The following is a 13,372-nucleotide window of genomic DNA, read 5'->3' as shown; positions in this document are numbered from 1 at the left end:
CATCAAATATTACATATTAAACATTAAAATATATTATAAAACATAAATATTATAGAATGTATTTCTTATTCTGTTACTGAATTTTGTACCATACATATAGGGAAATTTATTATATTGAAAAAATTCCCTATTTTATTGTTGTTGCATCTGTAAAATTCGAAAACCGGTACAAGTGTCAAGTATACCCCTCATTTGTAAATATTCTTATTTTCAATAAAATAAGTAATTTTAATTAAATATTGATAGACCTTTGAATTTTAGTTAAAAAATGGATAGTATAAATGATACCACTGAAAATTTAGAACGATCTATTCAAATGTTTAATCAAGAAAATGCTCAACGAAAGTCATTTTTGAGGTTAAGTGGAAAAAGTATAACTCCAAAAAGATTATCTTTACAAAATACCAATCATTTACGAAAAGATCAGGATGATTCTTATCAATTTAACGATATTAATAGTCCTAAAATGTTAGGCAAATTTTATCCTCATTCAAGACTGATTAAGGGCCATGATCTTTTGGATATTGACAATTCATTAACACTTACTCCTCATGAAGTTCGAGATATAATGGCTGCTTCAGAAAAAGGTGAACTTACCTTGAGAGAAATGATGGAAGATAGTAGTGCAACTGGTATAATTTTAAAATCAAAGAAACCTTTAAGAGATGTTATGTCTAAACTTTATTATGATTTCTTACACAGTGTACAGATAAATTTTTCAGAAACACAAGTATTTGATACTATTGCAGATTTTATACAGAATTGTACAGATACATTAGATATAATGAGAGGTATATAGAAAATTATTATATAAATTATATATTATTATATATATTATATATTAAATTATTATAATAAATGATTTATTTATTAATCTTATATTTTTATATTATATTTTTTATATAATACAAATTTTTATCATTTAGGAATGCAATCTAAGGTAGAAACTAATGTATCAGATGAGGAAATTTCTTTAGAGAATGAAAGGAATACATGGAGGCTTATTTATTGTTTATATCAAAATAGAATAAATAGTCTTAATTTTCCTACTCCAATGGAAGATGATTTAGAAGAAAGTAATACATATATATCAGAAAAAGTTGTAATAGATAATTTATTTAAAACTGAAAGTTACATTAGAGAATATCAGTTAATAATTGATTGGTTGGAAAAAAATGCATTGGATCAAGCAGAAAAACATCCAATTACTGAACATTTCACAGATAAAACACTTCCATGGGAAAATACTGTAAGACAGTTATTAACATATGAGAGTAAAGATCAAATTCCATTTCGTTCGACTAGGCCATTGTTATCATCTCTAGATCCAGATGCTCCAATAAGAGAATCTGGAGAAGGAAAATCTTTACATGATTTAGATAAAGAAGATGATAAAAGACTCGAAAAAAGAATGTTCATAGAAGTATGAACTTTTTTTTAATAAAAAATGAAAAATAGAAATGATTATATAAATAATAAGATGAAAAAAACATAACATGAATAATATATTTCAACAGGTTCGTTGCGGTCGTCTTCAAAAAGCACAGGCATTAGCTGAACATTGTGGACAGCCTTGGAAAGCTGCATGTTTATTAGGATGGATACCTCATCATGATCCTAATTATCAAAATCCATTAATTGATACTAAATTGCCCATTGAAGGAAATCCTAATAGAAGCTTATGGAAATTATGTGCTTGGGAACTTTCACAAGATAAACGCGTAGGTAATAATTTTCTTATTGTATTCATTATTAAAAATAATTTATGAAAATATTTATACTTAAATTTTTTTTATTTAGGTGAATATTATCGTACTATTTATGCAAGTCTATGTGGAAATCTTCAACAAATGTTACAAATAGCAACTTCTTGGCAAGATGCATTATGGGCTTATATGAAAACATTATTAGATATTAAAGTGGAAAGGGAAGTAAGAGATCTAGTAATAAAAAGTTTTACAAACATGCCTGATGATTATTGGAAAAACGAGATATCATTGAAAGATGTTTTTAAAGAACTTCATGCATCAAAAGATCCCAAAATTCGAATGGAATCAAATAAGCCTGATCATTTAATACAAAAATATTTGATATTAGATCAAATACCAAAATTGATGGAAGAAATAGATAACATGATAAATACGGGTACCTGTGATCCTCATTTTTTAAGATTTTTAGCACATTTAATATGTTTCTTTCGTCAGATTGGCAAAAATGCAAAAGATAAAATTGGAGATAAAGTTTTATTGGCATATGTTCATATATTAATCGAAATGGATGATCCAATTCTAATTGCTTTCTACACAGCTATGTTGCCACGAGAATTACAAGTTACCAATTATGCTAGTTATTTAGAAAATATTAAAGATCATGAACAACGTAGAAAATGTTTAACTGCAGCAGAAGATGCTAATTTAAATGTAGAAGCAATTACAAAATTAGTAGTGGAAAGTATTCGTTCCAAGAACATTGATATTGATCCCATAGATTTGAAAGGCACTTTAACAGATACAGATATAGATAAAATTAATGCATTGGATTGGTTAATATTTTATCCAAGTCAACGAGAAGAAGCATTGTGGCAAACTAATGCTCTTATAAGATATTTTCTAGCAAATGAAAAAATTGATGCTGCTAGAAAAGCCTTTAATAAAGTATAAAGTTAAATTATTCGTTATTTTTTATATTATTTTTTTAAATTAAAAATTTATGATTGTTATTAAATTTTACAGATTCCAGTGGATTCTATTGAAGCTATTATGGCTGAATATCCAACAATGGAAGGCACATTAACAAATCTTACAATGACAAGTAATCTTTCGAAGAAAGCTTCTTCAACAATTCGGGAATATGTTTGTTACAAAACTTATCTTGATGCCCAAGAAGGTTTTGCAGAATGGTTCTCTCATTATCATCATGGAAAACCTGCACCATTAGAAGAATTGCCACCATATGCCACGTTCACTGAGAAAGTTGCATACGAACACAAAAAAGCACAATACAATATAGAAATGGAAAGATGGACATCTACAATGCAACATCATACAAAGGCAAAATAAAATTTGATATAATATTAATAAATAAAAATTACTAAACAAAATTATTAATTTTATTTAATTTTATAGGCAGTTAAACAATTATTATTCAATGTATTATTATTTCCGGATGGTGGTTGGTTAGTTGATTCAAATAATAATAATAATGATGAACCATGTACACCAGAAGAAATATCTCGTGATCATCAAATGGAAAAATTGCGTGAACTTTGTATTCCAAAAATTACACTTCTTTTACATTCTGTAATGTCTGAAATGAATGAACACGCTGAATGTATTCAATTAGCAGATATTCTTGCTTCTGAACAATATCAACTTTATAAGGTACATGTTATATTCATTAATATATTCATAAGATATTATTATCAAAACATTAACGCAAATTTAAATTGTTTATAATTTAATAAATAATATTCTATTGACATTTTTATATATAACTTTTGTATTTGTATTTCTTTAGAATCTATTTTCTAACAATATTTCACGAGTATATATTCTATATATATTAAAGTTTTTTTTTTAAATAAAAAAAAAAAAAGACAATTCACATTTTAATTTCTTTCAGGTATTCCAAAAAGGAAGATTACGTGAAGTATTCAAGAAAATCTGTGAATCTTCTCTTGTTTTAATGGACCAAAAAAAAGATCCTTGGGGATATCCAAAATGAAATATTTAATAAAATTATATGAAAAAGATAATGTATATATATATATATATTTAACTGCGCACATGCGATGTTATGTATTACAATTTCGAAAAAAATTTATAAAAATCTTTAACTTTTTTTATAAAACCAGTTTATTGTCAACCACAAGAAGTGAATATAAAATTTGATACAATGTTCAATAATTCATAATCATAATATATTATATACTTCATGATTACTTAGATGCTTCTTTTACTCAATCGTTAATAAATGTAGCGTTGTCAAAGCTGTAGATTTAACGCGTGAAATATTGCGGAGAAACTCAGGGACAATGAAGGACAAACATTATCCTGAGATATTTTCATTGGAATAATAATCATTATAATTTTACGATGTTTCTCTATAGTTTAGCCACTTCCAAATCTCATATATATCGCCGGTATCTTTCGGACATGGATCTGTGTACAATATAGATAAATACATACAAACATTTATTTGTAAATAGAAATTTTTTTTAAAGAATCTTCGCATTGAACGAAAAAAGAAAAACCATGGTAAAGAACGATGGTATTTGTGATGTATGGCATACATTGAAATCTCTAAATCTATGTTCAATGAGTGTTATTTTTTGCCGGCAATAGCAGTCTTTTCATAACATTTTTTATTGAGAGCGTTCGTCTCTCTATGTGGCTTGATGCATATATTTGTTTTTTTTTTTCCTCTTTGTTTTTATAAAATAAGAAAAAGAAAATAAAAAAGGATTGACATTATAATTGAACCTTCACCTATTCGTGTATTATATTATATATAGACTATATATCAAGAAAATTAACAATGCACAGAAATGATTTCATATCGAAAATGAATAATCAAATTCATAATACGATGGTATGATTTAATTAAAGGATTAATTAATTGCGATTATTCGAAGCGATTCTGTAATTAATCATAAATGAATTAAAACTAAGAGGATATATCACGGAATAATTGACCAAAATAGATCTTTACTCGATGTTCATCCGAATTACTTTCGCTTAGAGTTCTTAGTTGAGCTAGAACATAGAATTTTAAAATATGATATTATTGGATAGCCATTGAAAAAATTTACTATATTTAAATTCAATCAGTTATTTGAATAAAATCTAAGAACCCTAGAAGTATAAGATCTGATAATATAACGTTTCACAAATTTTTGAACTTATTTCAAAAAGCTACAATCCACTTAATTGAAATTAATCGAATCAAGGTAATTGTAAATGTATTAATAATTTAATTACGCAAAGTGAAATTTATTAGCACCACGATCAAAGGGGAAAAAATTTTTTTTGCAATTTCGAAAAAGAAATAATTTAAACGATATAAGAGAAATATAAAGAACAAGTATTGTAGCTTCGTGAAACAAGTGTTCTGAGCATTTATATATTCTTATAATACCTATTTCTCTATCAATACATAAATTTTGTAGTGCAGTATATAAATTTCATCATAAAATTTTTGTTCAAAAATAGATAAAAAGAAGAGGAAAAGAAAGGATGACATGTGCAATATTATACACATACATGGCTTAAAATATGCACTATACTGCATCGACATCGAAATTCAAATTCGTATACATCTTTGTAGTTGCAGTTAGTAAGTTTATACTCTGGACCAGAGCGATTTATTTTCGCATTCAAGATGATCATTAAACATTAGACACGTGCGTATTTTTAAAGATTGATAAATGGAATCAATGATTATGTAAGTAGCATTTTAACTGTAATTAAAATTAGGCTGTTACATTTAGCCTAATATATAAATTATTTTAATACTTTCATTTTCTTTTTCTTCCTTTTTTTCCTTTTTCTTTTTTTTGTTTTTTTCTTCTCTTTTCTTTTCTTTTCTTTTTTTTTTTTCTTTTTTTTTTCTTTAGTAACACAAGACATGATTAGAAATTATTAAAAAAATTTGACGATGTTATGAAACCATTTTCGCACGTGTTTCGTAAAAACACGAAGGATCTTGACAATTGAATCGACTTTACAGTAATACGAGTACACGATTAATAGAGTTACTTTGTTGATTAGTCTAGTCTAACACGTAAACGTTGAAAAAAACGGTTGACAATTGTTTTATCATTTTCGATAATGCTACATTATTTTTTTATTTTTTTTTTTTTTGTTTACGCGAGAGCTTGATAAATTTGCCGAAAGATTTGGCATACTTTCCAGAATTAGGCTCTTAAGTTTCCCCCCCCCCCCATTTCTCGGCATATTTCCTCAGATAGAATACAACTTGATAAATTTTACTTCTTTTTTTTTTTTTTTTTTTTCCTCGTTTCTTCATTTTCAAAGTTTCACTAAGTTATCTTCTACAAGACATTCTAATAAACTAACTTGGGTGCGTATCAGCATGTTTGAAAACGACTTATCTACGGATATTTGGATATGGATTTTATGAATTTCTTCCCTTCAACTCTTCGCACTCGTGCCCGATCATTAACAGGTTTATTCCACTACTTTCGATCAAATCCAAACACGATTCTGAGGAGGCATTCTCTCTTAACGATAAAATATTACAACACTCGATCCAACGATACTCTCGTCGTTCAAAAATAGATCCTTAAAATTTGTTAAACACAACTCAGGGACGGTCTATCATAATAAATCAATTCTTATCATAACACTTTGTACGTTTCTTCATATTGCACTCGCATAATAAAATCCTTTTCAAAAGTTCTGTCTTCTTCTATCATCTCGATATTCATACAAGTGTTTTTTTTTTTTTTGCATTTGTTTCTTTTTTACACGTAAGTAGATATATATATCACGTGCAGCTTCGACAATTCAGAGGAAGAATATTAGAATACTCGAAGAGTGCAAAGAGCCGAAGCACTGTTATACCGTTTCTCCCTTTTTTTCTCTCGCTCTCTACCTTGTTCTTAAGTGTGAAAATATATTCTACGATCAAGGATAAGATTCAGAAAGATATCCAGTTTTTAAAAATCTTCGAGTTATCCTCTATATCAGATACATCGTTGAAACGAAAAAAAAGATCATCGTCGTTACATACATATTGACAGTGTTATTACATCCGTATTTTGATTAATCGACATCATTAAAATCGCTAGTTTGTTGTTCCTTATTTATCTCTACGATTTAACGCCGCTTATATCAATTTTCTTATTTTTCATTTTTAACCTTTCGAGATATTCGGCATATTTTGGACAAATCAGAGACATAAACGCCATATCTCGAGGATATATTATTAATTTAAACTTAATCAAGTTAATTTCTATCTAATTTTTTTATATTTTTAAATTCAAGAGAAAATTCAAGAATAAATCATTGATTCGATTTCTTCCTCTTTTTTTTTTTTTCGAAAACCTTCCGAATCTTACATTAGGGATATGTTCGTAGGGATATGTGAACAAGTATCGTACAAGAAAAAACAGATAAATAACAAATGTAGGAGGTTTGTTCGGAAATTATCAGGCGGGAAAGGATCTCACACAGGGAGGAACGTTCTTACGAATACTTAAACAATTCGTTCAAATTGAGCGCTGATGGGATAGAATCACATTTCTATCGATCTCTCTTTCCCCTTCGCTTAAGTTTCATCGAGTTTAATCGATCCTTGGATCCTCCATCGACTTCCAAGAGAGGATCGACGCGTACGGAAGAAAAGTTACGCGAGTTTAAAATCCTATTTTGACTACGATACAAGAGAGAGAGAGACACAAAAATTTGAAAGTTACGAGGTAAAATCGCTAAACGATTTTAAAATTCACGGGGTTTCGGGATTTTTTTCGAAATTTGGCCATCTCGTTTTTTGATCTATTATCGATGGCCGATGGATCGTTTCTCGGTCTTCGTACGATATTTATCTCCCTCCCTCCCCCCCTTTTTTTTATCTTTAAATTACACGTCGATACAGCAAAAAAGAAAGATTTTTTTTTTACTTAACCTCTAAACTATCGTTTGCTCCTTAATCGCTAACAACTCGAGGGATAACGCCGGGCTGCTCCGTGAATATTCTAACGAGGGAGTGAAAACGAGAGACAAAGAGAGAGAAAAGAGATAGATACGTAAAAGTGTACATGTATACGAAAGAGACGGACGAAGGGAAAAAGAGAGGAGAGGAGAGACGAGAGATTATTAAAAAGAGAAGATTTTTTTTACATTCCTATCTAAAACTTTCGTTTCGTTCTGTACACTCATTTGTATATATATATAATATATATATATGTATATATTTATATATAACTATAATAGCTTAATATAGGCGGAACTGTACGCCATTTAATTTTTTTCTTTGTACACTTACACCTCGAATAATTGATCCGTACAGATACACGTTTGTCTCCTAACAAATAACACCTGCTGTCCTGCGTTTCCCTGTTGCAACCATTGTCAAAATAGCCGCGTTAACGCTCGACCTGATCACTTAACGATCGTAATAACGATTTAAAACGATCGTAATTTATTGTCCAAATCGTTTCAAAATTAAGATTGGTAAAGCGTATCCATAAATATTGTCAAAGGTTTAAACCAAAGACTTTTATCTTAGATCTTAGAAATTTTCTGAAATATATTTATTCTTCTTCTTTTTTTTTTCTTTGTTTTAAGAAGAATCCTTTCGTGAAGAATTAAATTTTTAATAAATCTCGAAATTCTTCTCTCAAATAAACAATTGGTCAAATTTGTTTTTGATTTGAATTTTGTTTTTGATTAATTAAACTAAATCTAAATTCAATGATTTGTAATAATTATTATTTAAGTTTCGAATCAATTAAAATAAGAAAAAGTTTCGAGATTTCGTAGTGTCTCTTGGTTTAAGTTATTGCTTGGATACGTTCCACCATCTCCGTCTATAAAATATAGAACTCTTTGATCAATCGTATTTTATTGTCGGAGTAACATTTTTTATTGTCGAATATCGATAACCTTATAGAAGATACACCTTTATTGTCTCGAAAGTCTCGAGAAACGCGGGACAGCGAAGTTTCGATGAGTCGGATTTTCTTTTTTTCCTTTTTTTCTTTTCGAAATGCTACTTTCCTCCGCTCGACTCGCCAGTGGAAAAAACCGCTCGGAGCAGCCCTCTCGAATCTTTGATTTCGCCAAGTCGCTCGTCATTATTGTCTTCCACAGAAGTAGGAGTTTTATATCCGCTTACATCGTTACAATCCGCCTCGCCCTCTCGAAGGACTCGCTTGGAGAAGAAAAGGATAACAACTTAAAAGATAAGGATAATAGAGGAGAGAAGAATAACAGAAGAAAGAAAAATGGCGACGAAGGATGCGTTACTCTAAGGCATGCAGACGCGAAGAAAATTATGTGGAATAATCCTCTGAAGGATCGTCGTCGAGTATTGCCGGAATTAATTGGATCCAAACGTTCGTCGGATCGATTTCGCCTTATTGTCGCTTTGATTAACTTTACGAACGCGTGTAACACGTTATCCTTAACGCTGTTTTTTTTTCTATTCTTTTCTTCGTCTCTCTCACGTAAAAGCTGGGGCAACGATGTCCAATGTATTCGTCGCTTCTTTTCACGAGTAATATTTGAAGAGGGATCGATCTTTCGATCGTCGTAACTCGAAAGGAGAGGGAAACGGTATAAATAATGCTAGATCTTTTATCCAACTATCAAGTGGTTATCGCTTACAATAAATTACGAATACAAATTGAACAACGTTGGCAGCTAAAACGATGTAAATTTTCGAATTTTGTTTCATATGTAATGTATGCATGTTTAATATATGTATATATATATATATATATGTTTGTATATATATAATGTTTATGTTAGGTATGTATGCAATTAAATACAGGCTGGTCTTCGTGCGATAAGCAATCGAAATTGCAAAGAATTTTGTGTTCGCTGCTAGCAATTTTGAGGACACCCTGTTACTTAGAATCTGAGTATTGCATAATTTTTTACATTCATTTATTTAAAAAGAGATATATCTTTTTTTTTCTTTTTTTTTTTCCTACTTTTCGTTAATCTCTACGTTTTCTAAAGTGATTATGTATTTTTCTGATTTCTTGGTTGCACGATTTCTCATCTCTTGCGCTCGGTTGTTTGTACGTCTCTTGTGAATACGTGTATTTCTTTTTTTTTAAATCTTCTCCAAGTTATATCGTTCTACTTGATTTATAAAATGGGATATTTTTACTTTCCTTACTTTCGTAACTTTCACGATACTTACGATTCAAAGCGCAAGAAACCAGCTCCTAAGTATTACAGGGTATCATTTGTCCGAGTGGTTCCTAATTCGTGTAATTAGAGAAGTTTATTATCTGTACCCAAGGCACATTTTATACTTTCATTCCGTTTTAGGAAGGTCCACTCTATAGTATATGTACATATTATAGCATTGTTACACGTATAAGGGATAGTTTTTTTGTAATTGTATCACCCTTAACTTATATAATGATCTGACGATACCTTGTACATATTTTCTCGTTTTATTTATTTATTTATTTATTTATTTATTTTTATTCTTCAGCGATTCCTTCATCGTTCACTACCCTACGTATTATTGTCAAGTCGACAGCATTTATAAATGTATATCTTAAGTGCTACTCGATTTTTAATGTTACATTATACTCAACTATAGCTTTGTGCAAAATTTACATTGTACATGTACCACGGATACTTCCCTCCCCCCCCTCCCCCCGTTCTTTCGTTTATCACCGATATACATCGATCATACCGATCGAGAAATTCTCTTTGATTTTAAATTATATCCCTCCCATCCCATGATAAATAACACAAGTTCACAAGTTATTGTCGGAAATTATTTACGTTTATATATATATATATACCCCGATCCCGAATTTATTATTATTATTATTGTCAGAAATTATTCTTCCTCTCCTTTTTCCTAAGTAGTCTCTTAAATTCTTAAACGTTAAAAATCACCTCGAATCTCGTTCTCCTCAAGTGCCGTGTTAATATGTATTTATGTATATGTATATATAATATATATATATATATTTATATGTATTTGTATATATAAATATACATGTACATATACATATATATATTTAGTATAGTATAGTATGAAATATTGAATCTGATAGATCTTAAAAATATTCTGCTAATCTTTTACGTACGATTAAACCTTACGAGCTAAATACTTTCTTACAACCTTGTATCATGTTCAGCAGATTTTTTAACAATCGCTTTTTGTTTTTGTTTTTTTCCTTTTTTTTCTTTTTTTGTTTTATCACCATCTTTTATTTTACGCGAATTTTATTCTTCTTCTTATTCGATTTCCACCTTTCGCTTGTTTCAATTTCAAACCTCGCCACGTTCCCGCGTATTTCCCGCCAGACGATATTTGAAGGTTAATTCATCTTACGAATTTTAACATGCCAACGACAAATGTCGTCGTGACCATCGACAATACGGCCGTGTGTGCGCTGTTGACAACGTGTATTTTCCAGCCCAAATTATTGTGCGTGTAACACTGTAGAAAAATAAAATATTCAGTTATTTCTCATATCTGGTAATACGTACATTATAATATTATTAAATTTTCAAATCAATTTTAATATTAAGGCAACAATTGTCTTCTTCACAAAAGCAAATTCTTTTTTTTTTAGTAATAAGCTTTTCTCATTCAATTCTTATTCTTCCTCGACAATGAAACGATTTTATAATTGAACTTTATAATAAGATATTTCTGAAAAATCTGAATCTTATTATATTTCAAGATATAAACTTTCATAAGTTATCGAATTGCACATTTCTTTTAATTAATTTGATACAATTATATTTTAATAAATACCTGATAATAAACTAAATCTGGAGTGTCCTCGGTCACGGTCCAAACAAGTTTCGCCGGTTCACCCTTGTCACACTCGAGTCTAAGAGTTTCAAAGAAGTTTTCAAAAGTCTCCATATCCGCACTCATATCTACCGTCTTGTGAACCCATTCGCAATAGCGGCCGGCCGCAGTTGGATGAGGATATCCATCCTCGTACTTTACTCCTGCGAACACTCTTTGCCCCTTTCGTTCATCCTCAGTTTTTTGGCCAAATCCACCCTCTGGACTGTTGGTGATGTAAAATGGATGGTACCTAATAACGAATAAAATACATTCTTGCATTCCATGAGTAATTTCAAAAGGAAACAATATTCACAAAATAATCATATGTTTGATTTTATGCATTACATTCAATTGTAATGAGAAATGAATTTAATAAAATTGCAATCAAATAACGATAAACGAAATATATGGATTGTAATAAACTCTTGTCAGCTCTTGAAATTCCAACTTGCCTGGCTGGATTAGTTGGATCGTTTCCGCCCTCCACTATGAACGTGTACGTTTGTCCTCTCTCCACCGTGATTTCTGGGATGAGCAAGTCGTTGATGTACCACGCGATTCCCCAAGCAGGTTGTCCTGCGTAATTAATTATTAAGATATTCGATCAACGGTGTGATAAAGAATATGCACAAGTAGAAAAGGAAGAAGAAGAACGTGTAGCGGATGGAAAAACTTTTTTATAAGATTAGGATAGGAGGAAAGTTACCTGTAATTCTCGTGTATCCCCTTTTCCCACCGGCAGGCCCGATCCTAGCACTGAACATAGTTTCGTTGGTGATCACGGCTACGGGCCAGGGTTTGATGTCAGACATGTCCGGGAGATTGTAGAGGGAATTTGTACACTCGTGCACATTTCTCGACGTAAAATCAATACGGATGTCCTCGGTCGTCTTGTCGAAGCTTTGATGAGCATTCGCTTCTCCTCTCAAATTCAGAGGCCCTATTGCAGCGATCACGCTCGTCTCAGTGTTCGGGATCATTTTGTCCTTCACTGGCTCGTTCGTGCTCATCGGCCTCATATAAGTAACTGAAACGATATTTTTAAACAATAATTTAATCCAAAATTTTTTTCTCTCTTCTCAATTAAAATGTTAACTTTAGTATTTCATTCTTAAAAAATTCTTGTTTAAAGTTAGAAATCAACAGTTATAAAAACAAAACAATTTTTCTTCCTAAATTGATCATCAAATTACGTAAATTTAATATTATTTAATTGAAATGATATTTATAAAAGGTTTTTACCTGTCGTCACTCCGTTCTTTCGTTCTCCATGCACAAGAACGGCGTCGTTCTTCCCTCCAATCCTTTCGTCCGGGCACACACCCTTATTCCCGTCACACTGCGCGTAATCCGACATGTAATAGTCCTCGGCGATGAATTTATCGGTCCTGTTGTTGTAAGCGACCACCACCACATCCCCACCGATCATCTCCGACTTTCCCTCTCGGCCGGATAAACCGAACGCAACGTACTGGTCCTCCCTGATCCGGCCGGACACTCTGATCTGAATGTCGTCTCCTATCATCTCCCACTGGACTTGTACACGACCCTCCAGCATTTCCTTGCAATTGGTCAACTCGTGTTTGGACAGGGGCGGTGACGGTGTACTGCTTGTCTGGAAAAGATATTTTCAAATTTTTGCCTTCTCTCCTTTTTCCTTTCTTCTTTCTTTTTTTTTTCTTTTTTTCTTATTAATGCGGGATCACGTTAATAACACTAATTATATAAAACTGAATGATCGTTTCTGAACACGTCGATATCTGTTTGATAGACTCTACTAGTTACTTACAGGATCGTACCACCAAGGCGGCTATCCCGATAAAAATACATTTCGTTAATGAAATGCCGA

The 13,372-nt window shown here is 30.9% G+C and overlaps 2 protein-coding genes across 6 annotated transcripts in view; one reads left to right on the top strand and one right to left on the bottom strand.

Annotated features, from left to right (window-relative positions):
• Positions 1–134: 134 nt before the first annotated feature.
• Positions 135–4,174, top strand: LOC413675 (nuclear pore complex protein Nup107). The gene is made up of 8 exons (XM_397116.7): positions 135–194; positions 262–791; positions 927–1,423; positions 1,518–1,725; positions 1,801–2,654; positions 2,733–3,050; positions 3,126–3,380; positions 3,622–4,174. The coding sequence occupies exons 2-8, from the start codon at positions 269–271 to the stop codon at positions 3,721–3,723; spliced, it is 2,757 nt and encodes a 918-aa protein (XP_397116.4). The 5' UTR covers positions 135–194; positions 262–268; the 3' UTR covers positions 3,724–4,174.
• A 1,673-nt stretch (positions 4,175–5,847) lies between these two features.
• The window catches only part of LOC410021 (protein Skeletor, isoforms B/C), a 60,714-nt gene continuing 53,189 nt past the window's right edge, over positions 5,848–13,372 (bottom strand). For 4 of the 5 annotated variants that reach the window (XM_016913442.2, XM_016913443.2, XM_016913441.2 and 1 more), the window contains exons 7-12: positions 13,313–13,333; positions 12,766–13,138; positions 12,230–12,550; positions 11,976–12,099; positions 11,482–11,773; positions 5,848–11,160 (exon numbers count right to left, since the gene is read on the bottom strand). In XM_016913442.2, coding sequence (XP_016768931.1) covers positions 11,044–11,160; positions 11,482–11,773; positions 11,976–12,099; positions 12,230–12,550; positions 12,766–13,138; positions 13,313–13,333 — 1,248 coding nt within the window. In that variant the 3' untranslated portion in view covers positions 5,848–11,043. The remainder of the gene's footprint in view (positions 11,161–11,481; positions 11,774–11,975; positions 12,100–12,229; positions 12,551–12,765; positions 13,139–13,312; positions 13,334–13,372) is intronic. The other variant, XM_016913454.2, reaches the window with a different exon arrangement.

This window comes from Apis mellifera, linkage group LG1, assembly GCF_003254395.2.
Source record: "Apis mellifera strain DH4 linkage group LG1, Amel_HAv3.1, whole genome shotgun sequence".
Classification (NCBI taxonomy): domain Eukaryota; kingdom Metazoa; phylum Arthropoda; class Insecta; order Hymenoptera; family Apidae; genus Apis; species Apis mellifera.
Note: the sequence above shows the minus strand (reverse complement) of the source record. Positions and strands in the feature narration are given on the sequence as shown.